The sequence below is a fragment of the Falco naumanni genome, chromosome 4 (genome assembly GCF_017639655.2).
Source record: "Falco naumanni isolate bFalNau1 chromosome 4, bFalNau1.pat, whole genome shotgun sequence".
Lineage (NCBI taxonomy): Eukaryota > Metazoa > Chordata > Aves > Falconiformes > Falconidae > Falco > Falco naumanni.
The window spans coordinates 24,214,876-24,238,360 of record NC_054057.1 but is presented as its reverse complement, the minus strand read 5'-3'; the positions used below and the strand labels follow the sequence as shown (position 1 = coordinate 24,238,360).

The 23,485-nt window shown below is 40.6% G+C and overlaps 1 protein-coding gene across 7 annotated transcripts in view; it reads right to left on the bottom strand.

Annotated features, from left to right (window-relative positions):
• The window catches only part of TNS3 (tensin 3), a 198,195-nt gene that overhangs the window by 75,746 nt on the left and 98,964 nt on the right, over positions 1-23,485 (bottom strand). For 6 of the 7 annotated variants that reach the window (XM_040592171.1, XM_040592168.1, XM_040592166.1 and 3 more), the window contains 6 exons: positions 22,842-22,954; positions 21,673-21,733; positions 21,466-21,541; positions 17,084-17,213; positions 16,023-16,088; positions 13,224-13,328 (listed from right to left, as the gene is read on the bottom strand). In XM_040592171.1, coding sequence (XP_040448105.1) covers positions 13,224-13,328; positions 16,023-16,088; positions 17,084-17,213; positions 21,466-21,541; positions 21,673-21,733; positions 22,842-22,954 — 551 coding nt within the window. The remainder of the gene's footprint in view (positions 1-13,223; positions 13,329-16,022; positions 16,089-17,083; positions 17,214-21,465; positions 21,542-21,672; positions 21,734-22,841; positions 22,955-23,485) is intronic. The other variant, XM_040592167.1, reaches the window with a different exon arrangement.

Sequence of the window (23,485 nt, the reverse complement as noted above, 5' to 3'; positions counted from 1 at the left end):
GTTTCAGTCTTTCAGCCTTTTGACTTGTCCCCGCAGCTACTCCCTGTCCATTCACCGCTTGTGAAAACACATACAAATGCAAGCCAGCTAGGTAAACACCAACACACCGATCCAGCAAGAGCCGTCCTGACCCACTCCACCTGAACAAAAAGGAGGTTGCAAATACACAAAACTTTGCACACTGTACCCTTGTTCATGTTACAGCAGGAAACATTACAGGAGATGTGGATTATTTTTGTTCAACCTCATAAATAAATATTTCTACCTTCAGGCAAACCTGGACAAGTCCAGAGCTGCATTCCTTCAAAGTTAAATCTTTTTATGTGTGCTTCTCTTTTCCTTTCTCCCTCTCTGACAAATACAGGCCCTCATTCCTTGCGAACTCTTCCCACAGAATTCCTATAAAATCCATACCGAGATATATGTGGTTTGTATTTCCAGCTCTTGAACCACTACAAAGCTTCTTACCTCTTTATTAAGCACGATCAGGAACTTTCTGCAATAGTCAATCACTGGCTCATTTAAACCAACTAATGTTCTTTAAGCAAAGCCCTGCACACAGGAAAGCCCGAGTTTGGGCAAACACCCCAGCTTCAACAGGCAAGAAATGTCCCTGCTGCTGTTTGAGCTGCTCCGGCTCCTGGAGGTAAATGGGCTTCCCAAAGGAGCACCAGCCTGACAGCCAGAAAAAGCAAATGAAAATGTAAACAGGAGGGAGGAGCCTGCGGGGACAATCAGGTTCAATGAAACCTGAACTCCTGGAGCCAAGAAGGAGTGGAAATGTGTTGGCTGAAGTAGGTAATTCAGTCTACAAGGTATTTCTTTACAGTGGGTCTTTCTCAGTCTGTTTCAATATCCAAATGGAGCCAAGCAAGCTCCTGCTCCCACATTGCTCAGCCACATGCTGACAATCGCTTGCTTTTGCCATCTTTTTCCCAAAACAACCAGCCTTTAGAAAATTGTGTTCTGGCACACCGATCAGGTCAGACATTTGCATCCACGCTGTCAAGAATTTGTACGTATCGGAGTTCTCAGGGAAGGAAAGCCGCCTGGAAATCTTGAGGCAATAACACTTACTTTTACGTAGCAGCTGCTGCTTGCAAGCTCCCACAGCCCAGCAGGGTCGGAGTCCTCTGCTCTGGCATGAATCAGCCCGGAGGGGGACTAAGCCTGTCAGTTCCTCCTTCAGTAACAGCTGTATCCCACCCCACAGCAGCCCGCAAAGTTCTGCTCTAAACATTATTGCAAGCATACGCAGGCATCACCCCCAGCCAGCCACGTCCCGAGATAACAGCCATTTTCTGTTTCAGGAGCTGTCAACACTTCAACGACTTCTCAGCTGAACAAAGGATAAAAGCAGCTCTTGCATCGCAAAATACATGTACCTGGTTGTTGGTTATGAAAGAGTTGGATGTTAGGTTCAAACCCAGTTCAGAAGGTACACGCTCTTCTGTTAAGAGTGTCACTGCTCTTGCAAATCAGTAACTGGCTGCATGTGAAACCAGGCAGGACTTGGAGAAAAGACGCCAACCACACAGCACACACTATGCTGGCAGTACCTTCCCAGAGGCAGAGAACTGGCTTTCTCCTCTGGGACCATGCAGAATTGCTTCTGAGCTGGAAACTTCCAGCATCTGCCTCCAAGATATGGAAAAAACCAACAAGATATATTCAAAACGATGCAAACTGATGAGTCTCACTGAAGGTGCAAATTTAGGTTTGGCCTCCCTATGTTTTGGTTCTCGGTGAGTTAAAAATGCCAGCTGTGTTCCTTGCCTCAATTACAGGCTGCTTCTGCTCCTTCACAAGCCCGCCTGCACACGCATTCCGGGGGTCTGGGACTGTAAGCGCTAGGCATGCTTGAACACAGGCTGAGGCTCAACCCTGATGCCTGCACTAGCTAAATTACCAGAAGACACCCAGACAAGGTAATAGCAGCTCTGCATAAGTTAACTTACCCTATGGATATTTTACCTGCAACAGATTCATTCTGACAGATCTCCATGATTAAAATTTTATTGTTCTACATAGCCTTAGTGGTGCTTCACACAATCATTGCAAGAATGCTTTGGGAACTCAAGCAAGACCAGTGTAACCACTGGTTAAACCCATCCATGGATGGGGTTAGAAAGATGTTCTTAAGCCGTGTCACTCAACCAGTTTTGCTGACACTCCCGCTGCTATCAGTTCCTGGCTTTCAGGGACACTCCATCCTGCAGCGCCGGGAACTCCTGGTTGCGCACACATTCACACAGCTGAAGACCATCGGCTGACTGGGTGTGCGAACCTGGTCCAGGTCAGGCATGGATCACCTAAATTCTGTAAGCTACGCTACTATACATACCCCTTCAAAGCTTCTGTGCTGACTGTTGTGAGTACAGATGAAATCTGGTCTAGCACAGAGCGGCAGAGAAGGGTCACCCAAATGAACTGATCACAATGAAGCGATCACAAGTCTTGGAGAGAAGATACGGCCCTGCACTGTGAATCTGCATCATCTCAGACTTCTTCATTGCCCAACTGCAGTGCTTTCTACAATTTGGAGACCTCAAACTGCATTTAGTGCAACTCCCAAACTGTGATATAAAAAGTAGGTCCTGATTTGGTAAATTGTTTCAAGGCTGCAAGATTAATTCCTAGTTCATAAACATTTATGTGGCAATCCTTTAGTACATTTTTAGAGGGTTTTCAGAGATTTATAATTTGAGGATAACAAAATGGACTGGAAAGAAAGGAGAAAGGTATGAAGTCATCTTCTACCACTGTTTTTCCTTCCCTAACTATCCAAGACATTCAAGCAGCTGCTGATGTTCATGGATGTATTGCATTTTAAAGAACCAGTTTTCCAACATGAAATAGCAGTAGCTAAGCCATCAGGAAGCAGTTCTGTTTGCTATGCTGCTCTGCATAGAGTCTCTGACTCCAACTGAAAAATAAAAGAGGCTGAAGAAAACAAGGCATGTATCACAAAACCAGAAAGCAGACAAGCACTGAAAGGAAAGCAGCTGGAGGTGGGGGTGCTGTTAGCAACATGCTGTATGAGCAAGACCCTCAGGCTCACATGAGGTCCTTAAACCTCACATCTTTTGAGAAGCAAAAGAGAGGGCATGCAAGACCCCACAGGATCTTTATGCTGTGCAAATGCTGATGTGTATTTCCCAGCCATTCAAATGGATCACATGTGTAGTTCAATGATTTTACAAGTACTCCGGAGTAAGAAAAACATGCTTCCAAAAGCACAGCTGTCCTGCACGGAACACAGGCAGAGCCAGCCAGCACAAACTCACGTTTAGAACACTACTGTAATATACTGTCCCACTTTTTCCCACCTGCAATCAAAAGAAAAGCACCGTGATCCCAGCACAAAGAATTGATGCTTCCAGCAAGAATTTTTTACGGTCATTAAATGGGAAGCAGCAGAAAAACACTGATGACTCTACGTGGTTGCTGAAAACCGTATAGGACCATGATAAAAAAAGAAAGGGCTTAAAAGGGCTGCATGAAAGGTCAACATAATGAATTTACTCTTTCTGTTGAGTATGGAATGTGTAATTTAACAGTATTACCATTATTAATAAAATTGCTCTGCCACTCAGTGGCACTTTCACTAAACTGATCAGCAAGTATTTCTAAACAAGCCCACGTATTGGAGAGGGAAGCTAAGGGACAGGTACACTTAGCAGAGTGCTTTCATTTCCTAACTTACTAATTAAACTTCAGAAGTTTTGCACTAGGATTCAAGAGACTTGTGGCTTATTTTCAGGTATTAGAGCAATAGAAGTAATGTATTGTAACTTTCTGTGCTCGTTGAAGGTGTCTCCGCTTGTAGAAGAAATGGGCGACCACAAGGATGTTAAGAAGTTTTTCAGGACACGGGATGATGTGTTAGTGCTGTATTCTAGATCTGCCGCTGCTGCAAGCTCATACAGGTTACTGTCCAGTGTGACCCAAGAGGTGAAAGGACGAGGTACTATAAGTGCATCAGAACCCCCCTCTGAGGAAAAAAAAATCCCAGATGCTAAGAAAGCAGAAAAGATGATCAACCTGCAGAAGATGAAAAGCCCAAGATAAAAGTGAAGAAAGAATATGAGTATGAGTTCAGGGACAAGTTGTCTGAACTGTATGAAAAGTTTATTTGTAACAAGTTTGTGATGGTTGGTAAAAACATGAGGTATGAAATGTTAAAAAGGGGGAAATTGTAGAGGAATTATAGAGGACTGTATGAAAAGTTTATTTGTAAAAAGGTTGTAATGATTGTTCAAAACATAAGGTATGAAATGTTTATTTTAAAAAAAAAGGGGGAATTGTAGAGGAATGAAGCTGGGTTAATTAGCATCATAATATACAACTGTGGGGGGCTGGCTTCAGGGGCAGTGAGCTGGCTGATGTAGATAAGGTGCAGCTGTGGCTGGTTCTGTTAAGGGGTTGGGCAGCCAAGGAAGAGAGAGGAGGGAGAAGCAGAGAGAAGAGAGAGAATGCATGCCCTGGATGAGGAGAGACGAGGAGAAGACAGCAGAGGGACTGGCATGAAAATTATGTTGGTATGAGATGGCAAAAAGACCTTGTTGCAGCTTGATAGTTTGGAGAGTGCTGCAACACACAATGAGACCTTGAAATCAGAAGTTCTGGGAGTCAGCAGGGCCCGTCTTTCATTCTGCCCTTTTCTGAAGCCGAGGGAAAAAAACCCCACCAGGCACATCTATGAAGTGGTTGTGTAAGTATTAACACCACTTTGGAAACATGGAAGGCAGGGGAAACCCTCTCACTTTATCTTCCTATGGTCCACTAAAGAGAACCACTATTTGTAGAAGATGCTTGCTGCAGAAACCTTCCCAGGAAGACACCTCACTGCCTCAGTACCTCTGTACGTGGCAAAAACTAACACGTTTCATTAACCAGTGTGCCAGACTCAACCAGACAGCTGCAGGACCACCTCCACAGTAAGGCATGCCCAACTTGCTGGAACAGCTCTCCTTCAAAAACTAACACTGATTATGGAACAAGGCATTCCCAACCAAAACCATGATGTTTTGCACAAGCTGTTAGCAGAAACCCATCAGGCCCTCCTGACCCACAGGACACACCTGCCAAGGGGGAGGGTGAACACTGCACCATGGCATCGTTAGTCTTCTTGTGATGGGAGTGGCAGTGGCTACCTGAACAGGGACCAGAAGAGAGTCACTGACAAGGCACCTAGCTGAAAAAGGCAAGGTACATGATGTTAAAGGACCAGCAAAATGGGCAGTAATTACACTCAAACTCAGGAAAAGTCAGAACACTCTGAATACTTCAGGCATTTACCAGAAGAATTGCTACTGCTTCATGGTGGCCTAAAAACCCCAAGAAACTCCAACCACTCTCATATGAGGCCTGTCTTTTGTTTTGTAAGTCTTCCCAGAGATTTGCCATTTAGGGGTTATAATGAATTTGGTATCATGAATCACCAGTTTATTCAAGCAAATGCATTCATTTAAGAGACAGCATGAGCCCTCACACCAGGTGCAAATGGCACCATGACTGGTGATGCTCTCTGTGCCCATTTTCACTGGCTGCTGGACTGAACCCTCCTACAGAGAGCGTGGAGCACGAGGCAGCTCTGTGTATGTGTGCTCAGGGGCCGGCACAGAGAGTGGACTTAAACCCTTCTCTTTCTGGTCTTGGGCAAGTCGCAGAAGAAACAAGCACCAGATCCCAACTTACACTAAGGCTTTTTTAGTTTGTTTCTTCCAGTTACACTTTCAATCTCTGATGCCGCCATGCTAATGTTACTCCCAAGCAAGTCAGGTGTTACAGGAATAAAAGCTCTCCAACACCCACAGCATCATGAAGGGGTTTTTTTCCATATCTAATGAAACTAAACAGGTGGGATACCCTATGGCCTTCACAAGAGGGACGAAGAGCTGTTCAAGAGGCAGGTGCAGGGAAGGCACACTGGTGGAGGTTTGCCTTTCATACCAAGGCCATGAGCAGACTGTAAAATTAGGCAAAGAGGCTTCTCCTGTGCTATGTGCATGTGGAAGGAGATACTGATTTGGATGTTAGTGTTTAAAATAACAATGTTAACAACCATAGGCTGTAGCTGACACGACTGAGAAACAGGCACATGCTCAAAGGTTAATGCAAGCCTGCTCAGGAACCCAAACGAGCTGAGCGAAGAAGACTGGCTTGAAAAAGCATTACATGGCCTGAAGTAACGGCCCCCAGGCAATATGAAAAGAACGTGGGAAGGAAAAGAGAGAACGCTAGCCATGGTCACATCTGTTTACCTTCCTCTGAGTTTCTACTGTCGGAATCCTTCTGTGCTGAAGAAAGAGGTTTTTTGCACATCTCATAAAAACAGAACTGCAAAAGATACCTGAATGTACCCTGAAAGTCTACTAAACCCTTCAAATTCCACCCTGTGGTCTCTGGGTACAAAAGTGTAATGAAGGCCTTTGACAAAGGGCTGGTGAATAACAGCACTGCCTGTTACTGAGACAGGACAGAAAGCAATTGGAGGACATTAAAAAGGTCTTGGGGCTTTGGGTTTTGCTTGGGTTTTTTGGGGAAAGCAAATAATTGGCTCTGCAACAGCTTTAAAAGTATTTGACATGTGCAACCTGTGCTTCCAATAAACCTGGGCACTGTTAGAGACCCTGATGATAGGGTGAATGGAGGCCAGTGTGCCCAGGAAGGGAAACAACAGGCAGTCAGAGAGGCAGGAGGCTAATGGAAAAAAACAGAGGCCATGGGACAGAGTAAATGCCTAGGGAATCCTGCTTCTAACCTGTTCTTGTTTTCAGATGTAAGGCTTCCAATATTTATCTTAGGTATAACCATGTCTCACTGGCACTTAGCATTTTGATTTTTTTCTGGTTTTATCTGAGATAAATATAAACTCAGCAGAACTGACAAATGGGACCTAGCAGAATCAATGTCCCAATGCACTGAGTAAAATGCACATCATTCTTCAATTCAGACACTGCTTCATTGATACACCCCTGTGTTTGGGTAAAAGGAAAAAAAATATTTTTCAATAGAACACAGCAGGCCAAGTTCTGGAGCTGAGCTTAGCACTTAAGTAAACACTCAAGACTCTCAAAAAGGTGTTCAGTGTATCTTAAAGGATGGTCTTTAAAAGTGAGCCAAAAAAAGGTCACTTTGAATCAGTAAATCCTTTGAAAGTCTTGGCCCCTGACTGCACTTCACTGTTGGCTCCTAACTGACCTATCCAAAAATACTCTAATACTTTTTCTTTGGATAACAAAAAAGACACCAAACCACAAACCAACCCCCAAAAAAACACCAACCCCACCACCACCAAACCAAACCAACGCACACACACACCAAAAAAAAAAAACAAACCACAAAACCAAACATGAAAATACAAGATTACAGTCCAGAGCAGTATTAGCTAATCAAGAACTATCTTGAAAACACCTGCATAAACTTATTATTTAGTCCCTAACATATTGAGTTAAAGAAAAATATTTAAGCCACATTTAATGCTGTGTTAAATTAATTAATGCTGTATTAAAGGAGGAGGACAGAGAGAATTACCTATTACTGCACAAGTAGAAATGAAACCTTGTAATCCTGTGCTTGCATTCAATATTACTGACATACAAAAGAAACCATTTTATTTTAATTCTTCCTCCAGCTCATTGTGAGCCTCATGATTAGGAAGTCCAACCAGATTAAAATTTTATATATATATATATATTAAAAAAAGAACATACAAAATTTCAAGAAATAGAAGGCATAACTTTCCTCAGAGAAAACCAGTTCAAAGCTGACACTCCAAGGCATTTCAGATACTGTTTCAAGCTGGCAGCATTTTACAGGGTAAATTTCTCTATCTTCTGTAGATGTCTCTATTTTCATTGTCAGAGAGAAAGAAGGGAAATTCTTTCAGGACACCTTGTCATCCCTACCTTCTAACAAATCTCTCTTTGTCTCGAAGAGTACTGCATCCAGCTGGTGACTAAAAGCTGCAATTACCATTTATTCGCTACCAATTTATCCTTCAGCTTCACTCACCAGAAATGGCATCAGACCTGCTGTTTTCTTTGGTAGGCATCTGCATTCCTGTTAAGGTACCAAAGCCAAGTAGTTTTGCCTCAGCCCTTGAGTTTTGCAATACTGAAGGGGCCCTCTGGGAAAAAAAGTGTTTAACTACATGAGGGGGCACCTCCCTATTGAATAGCTATTTACTTTGGGTTGAAGAGGAGAAAAAATTTCAATAAAAGTCAAACATCCCATCTAATCACATGACATGGGTGCATACCAGAATGTTGGTTATTGCCTACCTGGAAACATTTCTCAGATACTTGCCTTTATGAAAAGAAAAAGAGCAGGAGCAAACCAGTTTATAAATATTTAGCAATTTTTGACTGATTGGTGTTGATTACAGTTACAAAAGACTAGAAAATTTGTAAAGCAACCCTCTCGAGATACAGGAATTTGGATTCATTCAGCTCTATCCCTATTTGGTTTGAATTAAAAACATCCTTTTGTTTCCCAGGTTACTACTTTTCTAATTAACAAACACTGTTAAGCAAGCAAATGCACACTTTGCTAGAAAACAAACAGCAAGGTGCTGTTGAGAAAGATTAAGTTCCTGCCTTGTAAAGACTTGCTGAAAGTCCTTCTTTTGCTATTTCAACCAATTTCTAATACGTGCACATGTTCTTTGCTTTCCACAGATTGTAGCGCTGGCAGACAAAAGACTACAGAGGGATTTAGTGGTTGTTAACAGAAGTGAAATGTCTTAAAATGGAACACTGAACAAGAACCAGGTGCATTTCTGTTGCCAATCCACTGAATTCAGTAAAACTACAAGTGCCATTTTAGCCAACTATAACCTTTGATGTTTACCAGTTGTCTTTGTTAAAAAAAAACAACCATGCACAACAAAACCAATCCTGTATCTCGGCTAACTGAATGCTATACACACAAATGGCAGCACAGCATCCCAGTCACACACATCCCATAGTCATTGTCTTAAGATAGAGTTGTTCCTTCATGATAGATTCACCATCTCTCTAGAAGAATCTTAGTGTGCTATCAGGATATTGAGAATAAAACTGAGATGAAGCAGTTATAGGCATTGCAAAAGGAACAGCAACATTCATCTTTTCCTCCAGTTATTCACGTTCTTCTATCAAAATGTTTCTACTCTTTGGCAGTACATTTAATTTTTATTTGCAGAACACCTGAGAGCCCAGGCTTGTACCAGGATCCACCGGTGGGTTCCACGCAAACGGATGGTTCCTATCCAAAAGGAGACTTGAATTTTTCAACAGGAGGGAAGCATTCATTTACAATAGTATCTCTTACTGTGCCAAGTAATCATCCTGAAAATTGTCGAGAACCAAAAAACACCACCTCAACAAAAGACAAGTCAACCCTTTTCCACTTACCTCTCTTCCCTCAGGGGGGGCATGGGCATGTGGGGTGTCAAAACTTTGTCATTTGGTATTTGAGAGAGAGAAAAATTAGTAAGTATAAAGCATATGAAAAGTTTTTCAGGAAGTGGGAAGGGATTACTTCTTTCTTTCAACTTTATGATCCCATAGAAAATACTTTATCCTTATTTATCACTACTCCCTATCTCCCTGCCCTAAATGCCATAATTACAAGCAGTAATTGTTTTTACTAGTTTTTAAGGATAATAATAGCTAAACCCAGCATTAGTTTACTCCATCACTTAATTTCAACTACTCCCAAAATACCATGAAGAACAATCCCAATCCCCAAATCAGTCCAAACACAAAGGAGAGATATATGATCTTAGCAATCAAAAGGAAGAGAGTGAAGCGCAGCTGAAGTATGTGAGCTACAATATCCAAGTTTTAAATTGAGACACACAATTATCAAGAGGAATTGGGACACATTTAAATCTCTTCACATAACAGAAGATACCACACATTTGTGGCCACAGGTGGTATCTCTTTGTGGCCAACTTGCTATTTTGCAGCAAATTAGCAACCTTTTGTAAATCCATACACATCTATTGTATGGTAAGTGATGCCTGAAGGCAAAAAACCACCAACAACACAGTACTCAGCAAGATCAAAAGTCATTTCTGTTCCTTCCTGCCCACAAAACACACACACAAGACTCGAAGAGTACCATGACTTCAAAACCACAAGAAAACCAATGGGAACCATCTCAGACTTCTACATGGCAGGAGGAAGACCTTCTCATTCTTGTGGTTCCAAATCCCACACCTGAATGCATACTTCTAATCCAGAGTAACAGAAGTCCCTCTGCTAATGCACTGCTCAAGGCGGAGGAGGTCTGATACAAACTTAGAATTAGAGACTTAATAAAGTCTTCAGCCTATTATGGGGGACTGTTAGTGCAGTCTACAAGAGACACTTCCCAAGGGATCTGAAGAGAAACAACATTGATGAAAAGAAATTAAAATAATTTATTGCTTTCCAATTGTCAAAATTCCTATATTGTTAAGATTGAGGGATAAAGAACTAAATCCAGAGAGCAAACCATCCAAAGCCTGGCTATAATCAACACAAATGTGTACGACCTTACTACCATCAAAGGGCTCAAGATCATTTAAAAGGCAACTGCTTCTGTCTGCAATGCTCTATCATGCCAACAAACCAAGATACTTTGGGTACATCTTTCTTCTATCGTGCCCTTTCATCTTTTGTTCTTTTGGTAACAAGGCCAAATAGGTGTAGGATTTCAAAAGGGACATACTATTCTCTTGTTCATTTCTAATTTTTCATTTTAACACATCAGCTTGGAAACAGCCATTCCCCACACATATACCTACAAAGCAAATCCTGTTCTCTTCACAAAGCTCTGCCATAGACTTCCTGGCCACCTTCATCTGCAGTTTCACAGGCACACATTTTTGAAATGAACAAAACAGTGTATAACTGGAATACAAGAATCATGTGTCACGCTCACGTCTCATATTATTCCTACTGAAATTCCTGTGGGAAAACAGGTACAAGTAAAACTGTGAAGATCAGTCCCTACATAAAGCTAGGAGTTTACCTTCACATGGAGTGGGTCTGAAACAGGCACCCTGTCTGAGACCTCCCGGCATCTTAAACATACCATCACTGTTATGCAGACTTCCAAATGCACCCCATTTTGTAGCTTAATCTTTTCTGAGGTACAGAAAAGATTCTCTCACTGCCTTCAGGACTGTAGCTAAAGGCTTCAGAAACCAAGGTTTCTGACTTTGCTCACTTTCTGGATGTGAAATCAGCATCTCCTCTTAGTGGTCTCTCACCTATGGTCAAAACTAGGACTCAACACACCTTTGTAATGTAAAAGCACAACACTGAACCGCTGTACAGACTATAAGAGAAGTCCATCCTGCTGTTTATAAATCCTACATAAATTAAGACCTACGCAAATTATGTTTACCTCAGGCAGCATACTAAGCTTACCTTTGTGTTCAGTACAGATCTCACCCTTAGGAGAAAAATGTAGCTGTCCCCTGTGTATGTGCTTTAGCCCCTCCTGACCTTTTGTCCAACCTATGCAGGAGCAAATGCTCTGCCTGCAGGTCAGTTGTTGGGCATCACAGGGTAAAACCCTGCCTCCTAAATGTTTGCTTCAGAAAAGAATATCTGGATACATCGCACGTTCTTATGGTATATTCCCTAGCTTCAGCTCTAGGGATTTCTCTGCAGATGAACAATAAACTTCTCGAGAGCTATCCTAATCATATTTATGTTGTATCTCAGGTACTTAAAATATACCATGCATGCAAATTACACACATAAACTCTTATTTAGTCTCACAATTGAAGCCCTGAACATCAGGAGAACATGCTTGTGAGTGGTTTGCGATCAAGTCTTCTACAAGACGTGAGCAGCGAACAGTGTCTGCCAACAGTGTGTTGTCCACACATTTATATCAGCTTTCAATTTCCGATATTGATTCAGTTACCTACAGTGTGACACATTACAATGGGAAGGTCAAATCCACCTATCCAATCAATCTCAGCAATTAAAAACATTTGATATCAATGCATTGCTTGCTGAAGGTTATGTATATACAAAGGACAGGGAAAAGGATGGGGGGGGGGGGAAGGAAAGGAAGCAAATGATATGGAAACATTCTGGGTAGAAACTGAGATCTTCTTCAGCCAAGATTCAGTCTCTCAGATATTATTCCTTCTAAAAGACACTGTACAGTCTCATGCAACTATAAAACCTCTGATGACTCCCTTCGGAGTGCTCTAACTGCCCCATGTAAACGAGCCAAATGACTGTTCTCTTTCCACCTTCTATTTTCCCCTAGTTTTCTGCAGATTGGAGTCTGCTGTGGATGAGAAAATACTCACAAGAGTGATGCAGTGGAAAAAAAGTCAAGCTCCCACTATGCCTCTGCCCCTAAAACCCTCACCAATGTAGTCATTAGATGGTCAATGCCAAATTCAGATTATAAAAATCAATGGAAACTGTGCCTAGAGAGTGGCTAATTAAGTACCCTAGCTCTGCCTCTCTCTCATTTCGTAACAGGAGAGTTGTAAAAACAAGAACTTTGGCATCCATTCAGTACCTTCTCTCATGTTTTTACTTGCAACAATGTCAGGCTTGCATGCGCACCAAGGTGTACAGACACAGGTGTGACATTCTCAGTCCTCACAGGAAAACTACACACATTAAAAGCACAACATTCACTCAAGCAAAGAATTTGAAGACAGCTACTGGAGGCTTTCACCCTGTGCACGTATCAGCAGATTACAGAAGAGAAAAGTCTAAGAAATAAAGAGCAAGTCGGAAACAAGTACATTTATGAGGGGAAACAGGCAAATACACACATTCTTTGCTGTCTGTTTATCTGTAACTTCGCAGCCTGGTGCGCCTCCTGCAACGCTCCAGATAACATAGTAATAAGTACTGACGGCTACAAACTCACCACATCATTTTGTTGATCTTAAAATTATTTATTAGTATTCCAACTAAAAGCCTTAGTGAAAAAAAAAAAAAACCAAACCACTAAAATGTAACTCGTATCAACCAGTTGCATCTCTGTCTAATTCAGTGCATTGACAAGAATCTCTCTCAAATAACTACTGCAGCTTTCTTGCCAATAGAACCACTGAAGTTAAACAGGGAAAGGTTGACAGCCACTTAACACAGCAACAAAGTGGCATTAGGTTCAAACAAATGAGGTCTCCTTCCTCCCTTTTGAACACTGTGACACAGATGCAAAATGTTTTGCCGTGGTCTTGTGTAAGGGGAACTACTCACCTTCCCCATCAGGGCTCACATTTTCATAGGAATCCCAGCGTATTAGTGGGTCTGAGGTATTGTAGTCAACTGTCACTCTATGGTCATTCTGAAGGTGTTCACATCCTAAAAAAATAAACGTCTGTTTGAGACCAAACATTATCATAGCCACATTGGTAATGGTATACGCACACATATGTACGTGGCCTTCTGACAGAAGCTTGCTCCCCAGACTATAACACCATATTCTGAAGTGGAAGCAGCAGCAAAAGGGGAAGAAAGATTATATAAATCAGCTAAAAAAAAGCTTAATCTATGTTTCATGACAGAAGGTACAAGCAGAGAATTTGGTCTTGAGCTTCGTGGTTATGCCGTGGCTCTGGAAACGGATCAGCCCCCAGGCACAGCTCCGGCAGCTGATCCCCACTCAGCCCCGTAGGCGGGCACGATAAAACAGATAGCTGTTCAGAATGAAACCACAAGGATCTATACTGAGATGGTACAAAAGGAATGCTAAAAGAAGAGTTTGCTACAGATTATCATTCCGATACCAGCACAATTTATCACTGAAGATGAAAGGAGAGCTGAAAACCACCACTCTGTGTCCCTCCCAGTTCCCCCAGGTGCCAAGGGTGCCGTGCCAGCCATTCTCCAGCTCCTGGCAGAACCCCCGCTGGGCACCTTGCCTTCTACATGTTTGCCCGCGCTTCAGCAGGCTCTGCCAAAGACACCTGGAACTTTCAGCAGTAACCCACGATTTTCTGTCCTTAATGAGGTGTAAGATAATATTCAGCTTTTAAATGTATACCATGAGCAATTTAGGTGTGGTTCGGTGATTCAAAAGCGCAAAGCACAGGCATCAAGGACTCATGACCTTGGACTTGGCTTTGACACCAACACAAATCAAATTGGCTATCTGCCTTTGCTCTTCTCTCTGGACTAGGCAACAGAGAATCCTCAGTTATCAACTCTTTGGCTGTGTCTGGAGAAGCAAGTCCTCTTGCAAACTGGTGTCAAGCAGCAGAACATTATGCACATGCTGTGACTTTTAAAACAAGGATAGTTAAAATTAGAAGGACAAGAATGCTATGGTCCTGTACCTTTATATGCTGGCAGAAAAAACGCCACCTGTAGAGACTTTCTGTGATGTCATTTGTCACAAGGCAGATTCATAAAGTTTGTTACCTAAACTTTTAGGTGTCTCATCACCTCCAGCAAGTGCATTCTTTCCTAAAATCTGTATCAAAAGTTGCTTATTTTCTAGAATACTGTGTCCAGTTTTGAGCTACATAATACAAGAAAGATATGAATCAAGTGAAGCAAGTTCAGGGCAGGGTGACCAGGGTGGTTGAGATGGGAGGACTTGCCCTGTGAGGGAAGACTGAGGGACCAGGGCTTCTTCATCCTGGGGGGAGCTGGCAGCAGGTCCCCAAAGGCCACGGAGGAGACAGAGCCAGGTGGGGAAGCAGGGTAGAAGGACAACAAGGAACAGGCATGAACTGTATCTAGAGAAGTTTAGAGTCAATCTAAGAAAAAAATAAATGCACTGCGAGGGCAGTCAGGCACGGGAACAGCCCGCCCATAGGGGCTGGGAAGTCGCCAGCCGTGGAGGATTTCAAGATTTGAATGGACAAAGCTCTGGACAAGCTGAGCTGAGCTCATGGCCCGCCCTGCCTTCAGCAGGGGGATGACTAGAGATACTCCGCAGCTCTTCTATGATTCTATAATACTTTCAGATGTGGGAAAATAATTTTGCAGAAATTGTAAATAAATACTTCAAGGTGAACTCTTTTTCCTAGCCCGTTAATCCCTTAGATAGCAATTCAATACAAACTTCCAATCACTTAGAACTGCTAAAAACACCCCTCTGATTTGCCATCTAAGGAAGGAAAACTTGAAACAATTTTGATCCTTTTTCAGACATGTCAGCTGGCCTCTCTTCAAGCATTTCCTATCCAGAAATGTTTAGAACAAGCTGGACAAATTTATTTATAAAATCTTTTTTCTTAAATGGCCTTCCAACAGGCTAAGTGAGATCTTCATGTTTAGCTGGACAGAATCCAGCTGCTCACTGGCTGCTACTACAAGTTTCTAAGTGATCAAACTGGTGAGGAAAAAAACCCAAGGAAAACACACAATTTGCAGGACACTGGAAGTATGTATGAGAAAGACAGTTAACTGTATTTGGTTTTCATTCAGTCTCATGCAGAATCCATACTTTTTGGGACACTGTAAAATGAGTAAGAACCCATGTATTAACAGAATCAAACTACAATATTAAGCACAACCTTAAATTCTTATTGCACGTTGTGATTACCTATGATCTTAGCCACATTACCACAGAATTCTAGAGGCATACAGGATACACCTTACAAGGCAACTTCAAAGAAGACTCATTTCCAACAAAACTATAAATGTGCTAAACTGAAGACAGTCCAGACTTCACCACTGCAAATATCATCAGTTATGGACAACATTGAAAAAAGGTTATGGGATAGGCCACTGCTGCCACTTGTGCCAGACCAAGCTACCTATACTATGCATTGTTTTACACAGATGCTTTCTACTAGTCATCACCAACTGTTCCAATATAGTTTTAAACTGAAATCTGATCACTCCTCTGCTCCTGTAAATACAGCCTTCATTCAATTTTTCAAAGTGAAACCAGTAACTTTATTACATTTTGAACAGTAAAGTTGGATTTCTGATCTACAAGAGAAGTGGAATGAAAGAGGAAAATAGGATATATTTTTTTAAAAAATTTACATTTCAGTGCATCTTATTTTCAAACTAAGAGCATTTTTTCTTCTGTATACTCACCTTGAATTTTCTCTGGTGTTCCTGAAAACACTAATTCCACTTTGCCATAATCAGGGAAACGGTCATCTGAAAACGAAGGATAATATTTCAGCAAGCTATCCCCAGGAGAGCAGTTCCAAGGCACTCAGAAATCAGGATTCTCTACAACTATTAATACATGTACCCTCCTCACTCTTCTCACTTGTGGTTTAGCGATTTGCTTCTAAAAGAGCCACATCCTTTGCCCCACACATCTCCAGAAAAGACCACATAAGCATCAGCTGGAGGTCTTTTACTTCCAAGAACAGTCCAAAGCAGAAAAGACGTACAGCTCCCAAACCTCTCTCTAGACAGACATGGCTGGCTTTGGCTTTTAAGAAAAACACACCTAGGAGCAAACTACAATTGTTCTCTATATAGGCTGAATTGCAGTACTTTGACCACAAAACTTTTGTGTAGCCATATGTTGCAGGAAAATATGTTTGATTTTAGTTTGCCAGTAACATAAGGTGAAGGAGTTACAATCCTGCATACAAACATCAAAATAAAACTGAATCAATAATTTGGAAAATACAAAGATTAGCCCAGCACATTTTCAAATGTGTCTGAAAACTTTGCCTCTATTTTTGTACATTCTGAGGCATATTAAATGATCTCCATACTCAGGCAGACTAGGTCACAAACACAATATCAGACTTTATGACTGTTTTCCTTAGCCAAAAAAGGGATCCACTCAGCCCACCTTATTTCCTGTGATGGTGACTAATAGAGTCACCATTTCAAATAAGAATCTGTTGTTTTTACAAATGTGAGAGGATGCAATAAGGACTACATAGGAGTATCTGAGTGATTTTGACAAATTAACTCACTTGAAGAGCTTTTCTTCTCCTTAGGGGTTTACCTATGTTACGTGATATGAGTTAACTAACACAAAGCAGTCTCCCTTTCCCTGAAAATAAGGATAGAAAAAAACCAATCAAGAATCCTTTTCAAAATGGGTCCTGAAGATGATCATCGCATGCACGGGCACACACATACACCCCCGCACACAGCCGCATCCAGCCAGCTACAAAGGCAAGTACCTTTGTTGGCATTGTCCAAATCCTCTTTGCCAAAAACCAGGCCATGTCCTTGAATGGCTCCAGTGTGAAACTGAAGGCGAAAAACCACGTCACGAGTAGCTGACCGGTATTTTTTGTGATAACACTTGAGCTAGAAAGACAGAGAAACACATCAGGAAGTAATTTCTCACAAATCTGAACAAATGCGTCTGTATGCATGAGTTAGTAAGTAAAGCAGCCACAGTGCAATTTGCTGCAGACATCCCTGATGTTGTAACAGGCAGGGTATGTATTATTCAACCCTTTAAAACTATACAGGCCCAAGGCAAGATAGTTCTGGATGTGTAAAAATAGTAATTACTATTTTCATCGCTGTCAGTCACCAATCAGTAGATTATGATTCAGAAGTGCAACATCTGCCAGTACAACGTTGGAATGCTGACTTGTGTCCGTAATTCTTCATGGTACCAAATTAATGTAAAACTGAATTATAGCACATCCATTTCAAAATAACTGAAGAATATGCAGAGCCTTTAGAAGCCAGCCTGCAAAGCTGATTATACCTACTTTAGGACTTTTTAAAAACCTACTCTAGTGAAGATAGAATCTTGGTTTATGCTACTGTGGGGAGTTGGTAGTAGTTTTTATACCACAGCTAGAACAACACAGAACTCTCTGAAATCAACATCTAGTCCTACTTTCTAATACCATCTTCCCTTAGGCTAGACCTAAAGATATTCTACCTGTTAATTCTCTGAGTCTGCTGTAATACAAAGCCACTCAGCATTCTTAGAGGAACACATAAAAATATTGGTAACACCTTAGTCACAGGGCTGAAAATGTTATGATATTATCCTGATGATATCAGGATTTTATGATAAAGCAGATGTTACTGAAATACATTAAGATGACAACAGATATCACCTTTTTTCTTAAGACAGATGGAGAAAAGTGTCTTAGAAAAGACTGAATAACTGAATAGCAAATAGTTATTCAAACTGAATACAATAAAGACATAGGGGTTTAAGAGGGATGCTTATGAAAACTGGGATTAAAACAGTTACAAAATTCTTCTCACTACAGGATTTGAAAAAGCTAACATAAGCTGTTGCTGTCTACCTTTCGTTACAGGAGTAACTCCTCGATGCCTTAAATTCCTAAGTTAATCAGCGCTGACACATGGCACATAGGACAATTTCTGAAATACTTCAGCCCATATATAAGAGATGTTTTTTTTCAGGTATTCTCTACGCAAACCTTATATTTCTAACCCTTTATAAAAGCTAGGAGATTCACTATGCAAGTAAGCATTATTTTATCTGCAAGTGAGGATTTGGGGTTGGTTGGTTGTTTTTCAGAAGAGAATTCCCTACAGCACAGTGGTAATACAAAGTGAAATACTATTTGCTTCTTATTTTAAACAACGCTTTACACCCACTAAAATTAACACAGCATACAAACCCCTGCCTACTAGCAGGAGCTATCTCCTTTTAGTCCAACACAACTATCAGCGTCATTCTGCTAGAACCACGGCCATAAGTTAGTCCCTTAGGTTACCAAAATACAAGGTAGGAGAAACAGTTAAGACTGCTTGAATCAAGAATAAATAAATGCTCGTTCTCCACTATGTCCAGCAACCCTATGTAAAGGTAAAACATCATCATAAAGGACGAAAACTTCAAGTTTGCCCAGGAATGAAAAATGGACAGAAATGGGATTAAGAGAACCCCTGATGAGAGATATTAGAACTAACCTGCTCCAAAACCTATACTTGGCCTGAAAGTAACTGTTTACATTTAATTATTTGAGCAAAAAGAAGCTCAAAAAGAATTAAGAGCTTCTTTAAGGTTATGTACATTCCTCCACAATTTAATGTTAAAACATTAACTTTAGCTGTTTTAAACAATCACATCATTTTTACATGTGGCTCAAACATGAGAGTTTCTGAAGATGCAGAAGACTAAATCCCTGAACAATACTTTTTATCCTCCAACTTTGGCAAGAGTTTTGGCTTTGCACAGTTGCTGGATTTACGCAGAATCTACTGTCTTTTGCATAATTATGTTTATAAAAACAGTGTATCTGGGTCAGTTCAGAAAACTACATAGCACCTGCTTCTTTCCACTTTGCAATTCAAAGTAACAGCCTTGAATAATTTTAACTCAGCGTATCATAAACAACTTACACAAAATTGTCATTGTTTATTAAAATCTGGCCAATACTCAGAATACTGAAAACATCTCTCAGTGCCCAGTACACATAACAAGCTTTCAAGGAAGCCTTAGCTTAATTTTGAATTCAGGCTCCACTACGTTCTGATGCCATACCCAAGAATTACTGCAAGCCACTGTAATGTGCTGGGCAATACTCTATGCATTTACAGATCTCAATGCAGCTTTTCAAGGGCTGTGGCTGTGCTCCATCACCACGTGTTACTCACATTGTGTTAACAAATTCTCTGAACTTCAGACAAGCAAGTCTTTTAAGTCTGTCTTTTTTTTAAACCCATGCACTTTAAGGGGTTAAACTTCATGGAGTTGGAGGTGGAGCATTCTACACATTTTTCTTTTTCCTGAAACCACTGATGTTTTTACTTAGACATAAGTTAAAAGACAATATACTTTGAATTAAGAAATTCAAAGTGCTGAAGCTGCTAACTAGCAGCACCAGGCCTCAGCCCTTGTACAGCCCTAACCCAAGGCTGGTTTAAAACCCAGTCCAGTTAATCAGCTGGAGAATAGAGAAGCAATGGGTGATCGATTTATATACACAGATGCTCTCAGAAACGCAGATGGCTTTAGAAAAATTAATATAGATGAATAGGAACTGCTTGTTCAAAAATTACATGTGCTTGAAGGATTATGTGAGTTCAAGCAAGCGGAAAGACCACAATCCGAAGGGGACCTTGAAACTGAGGCAGAGACTGGAACCAGAATGGATGAATCAACTGGGACAGGGTCAGGTGATGGATTTGCAGAATTGACAAGAATTTAGGAGGAAACTCCTAAAAACTTTGGACATTGACTAATGATTTGGTAAGTGTATACAAGCTGTGCTGCATCCTTTTGTTCTCGGCCACTCACTGAGGTGGTGGCCCTACTCTGAGCTGTGATTAAAGCAAGCCTAGTGGTACCCACAACTGTGTGAATTTCTCCTTTAACACATAGTAAAAAATTATTCCAAACTGAAGTCTTTTGTTTAGGAAACATTACCATGCTGAATAAGATGCTGGCTTGCTCAGAAGAATTACCTCCAATAATAGCTTGGGATTAATGAAGTTGATCTCTTTTTAAATGATGCAATTATTACTGAAAAGCTAGGTGTTCATTTTTCATCTTAAACACACATTTGAGATACCAAATTGGTCTCAGACTGATTTCTTTTGTGAGCTATTCCACTTCCTTAGGCACCATCAGTCCTCTGATGAGCTAACAAATCTTCCTGAATCTGAAACTGTCCCAAGCATCCAAAGTATACCGATTTCTAATAGTATATTTAACAAAAAAATTCTCCATTTTTCAGTGAAAGAAAGAGCGAACAACACACTAAACTGAATGGAAAGGGGAAGTAGGAAAGGCAGAAGGAGGATAATAAAAAAGATTATTTCAGAAGGTAGAAAAAACCAGAACCCTGACACCAAGAACCTCTTACACTGAGGTCCAACATTTCTCAAAGTAGTACATAAAAGAAAAAAGCATCACGAAACCTAGTAGCAACAGACCAGGGATATTTTCTGACAGTACTTCTCCCCACCATTCATTCCACACGTTCTTCTGTTCCCTTAGTTTAACAAATTGAAAGGCACACCAACTATATTTCTTTACCTTTTGTGTGCATAACAGTGCATGACAAGAGAGAAAGCTGAGGTATTTAAAATGCTAGTGCAGCAATTCAACCAGAGTCATGCTCTGCACACAGAGAATTACATGCCCTGTATTAACACATATAAACTGCTTTCTAAATACTGCATGTGCTTGTAGAATCAAAAAGCTTTCATTTGGTATCACGCCTTTTTGAGTTCCAAAGCAATTCAGAATTAGTTAGGTATTTTCTTTACAGCATATAGTTTTATGATTGTGCACGTTGCCTGCCAAATTATAGGACACTGGTATTTTAATGCCAAGTTACAAATACTCCCCAAAGCAATTTTCTTAAAGAAAACAGCGCCACAGGCCTTACCGCACTTGGTGATGCTACGAAATGGGAATGCTGACAGCAATTGTTTCAGCTCCTAAAAACCTTCTAGTTTGATGAGAGGATGACTAAATTAACTTAATAACCTGTTTTGGAGTACATCTGCAACCATTTGCTCAATGTCTTTTTTTACAAGAACACAAAACAGGTCAGAGACTATAAACTAAATGGCACAGTACTCTATTTTCATTCCATACAATTAAACTTACCATAATATCTCCCTTCAAAAGCTGGGCAGGGTCTATAGCAATGCAGATTCGGCTTTGATTTTCTGGCCCTACGCTACTTAACAGGAGAGAAAAGAAAAATAAAATATATGGTTTAAAGAAACAAAAAGCAAAAAAAGACTATGAAATTCTGCAATTATGAGAATTAAAACCTGGATTCAAACAAAACTGAAAATGCTCATGACTTACTATATTCCAGATGTATAAACTGGTTGCATAGCCTGGTATAACTTCAGGAAAGGCCGGCAAGCTGAAAAGAAGTAAACAGAAAAGAATATTTTGGAATTATTTTCCTTTATCTGAATAATACAACTAGGAAGCTTAATGCACTGAGCAAAGTGGCACAATGTTGGCTGTCAAAATATCCTTCCAAGTAAAACTGGTTTTGACAGATACATTTCCCCCCCCCCCCCCCAAAAAAAAAAAGTATCTGATTATATTTTACGAAAATGTCACTTTTCCCTGATCTTCAGACTACTTGTGAATTGGACAGGAGGAGATTTGAAAGTATTCTGGTAATGAAAGAAAAAGGGAACCCTCTGCTCCTTATTAAGTGTCTGTCCTCCTTCCTTCCCACTTTTTCTGCAGGAAAACAAAATTATTAAGGGAAGAAAGACAATAGCCAAAACAAAACAAAAAACCCCACCCCAAACCAAGACAAAAAGCATTTTCAAAATTAAACAGAATATTTGATCTATGGTTTTGTTTCAAAACTAGTAAGTCCCTTAAATTTCCTGCTAGGTAAACAATACTTTGTCCTTACAGAAATAGTTATTTTACACATAAAACCAAACTAAACACCGATGACAATGGAGCACTCCAAATCCATGACAATGACATTTCTAAAGACAGGTGCTATTGAATTCTTGGATTATAAAAATACACTTATACTCCTTTACTATGCTCTAGCACGGTATCTTGGTTTAGCATTTAAATCCTAAAGCCACTTACTATAGCAGGCCACCCTAGAAGCTCAACATATCCAAATAGCTTTCCTACAGGAAATCCAATCAGGAAACAGAAAAGAGATTAAGTTTATGATTATGTTTCCTAAACAAGAAGGAAATGACTGTGAGATCTCACCACGTTCCCAGCTCCTTTTCAGGGACCAGGACCACAGCTGTTCAGAAACTAGACAGACCTGAATAGCACCAATGCCTCATTTAACAAAGGATTTCACCTGCTGTAATTTTTACTTTTAGGATTTTTCTCTTCTCCTGATTCTTCTACTGGGAATATTTAGACCGGTATCAAGGAGCACTAACTCTACTTTGAGATTCATGGAGGCTTTCTAGAAAGCTCCAAAATGAAACAAGACTTTGAGCCTACACTTGGATAGGGAAAGTTAGGTAATTTACCTCCACCAGCATCGAAGCTTGGGATGCCGTGAAGGATAACATAGTGCAGAAAAAGAGGGGTTGCATTCATTTTCACAGATCCAGATAGAAGGCCACTTAAGAATTGCACGTATCTAAAAACACAAAATTTAACTGAATTAAATAAAAACAGTAATATCAGGGAAAAAACAACCATATCGGGGAAATACATTCTTTACACATTAATACTTCTAGGTCATGGGTAAGTGAATAGCATTGCGACATTACACGTAACTCCAAAAGAAGAGTCTTCAAAAAACAGCATGAAAAGACACTTTAGTTTACCACTTTATTAAATCCATGGCTGCTACATTGCTATCGTTACCTTAGTTATTTACATCACTATTCTGATAAAGACAGGAACTAGAAGAGACAGTAATGTCAGTTGTTCCGGCATACATTCCCAGTTGCTCCTGAATGTCTCCATTGGCTTTCACAGCTGCATGACGTGGGTCCCACTGCCTTACAGCAAGTTGCATGTCATTAAAACAAGAGCAAGAAGTGCCCTTTTCAAAATCTTAGCATTAAGGCCTGCGCAGGCAAGTAACATCTTCACAATGAAAAGTTACCTCATTCAGCACCAAACAGAGGAAAACTACCATAGCAACATGAAAATCATTTTATTT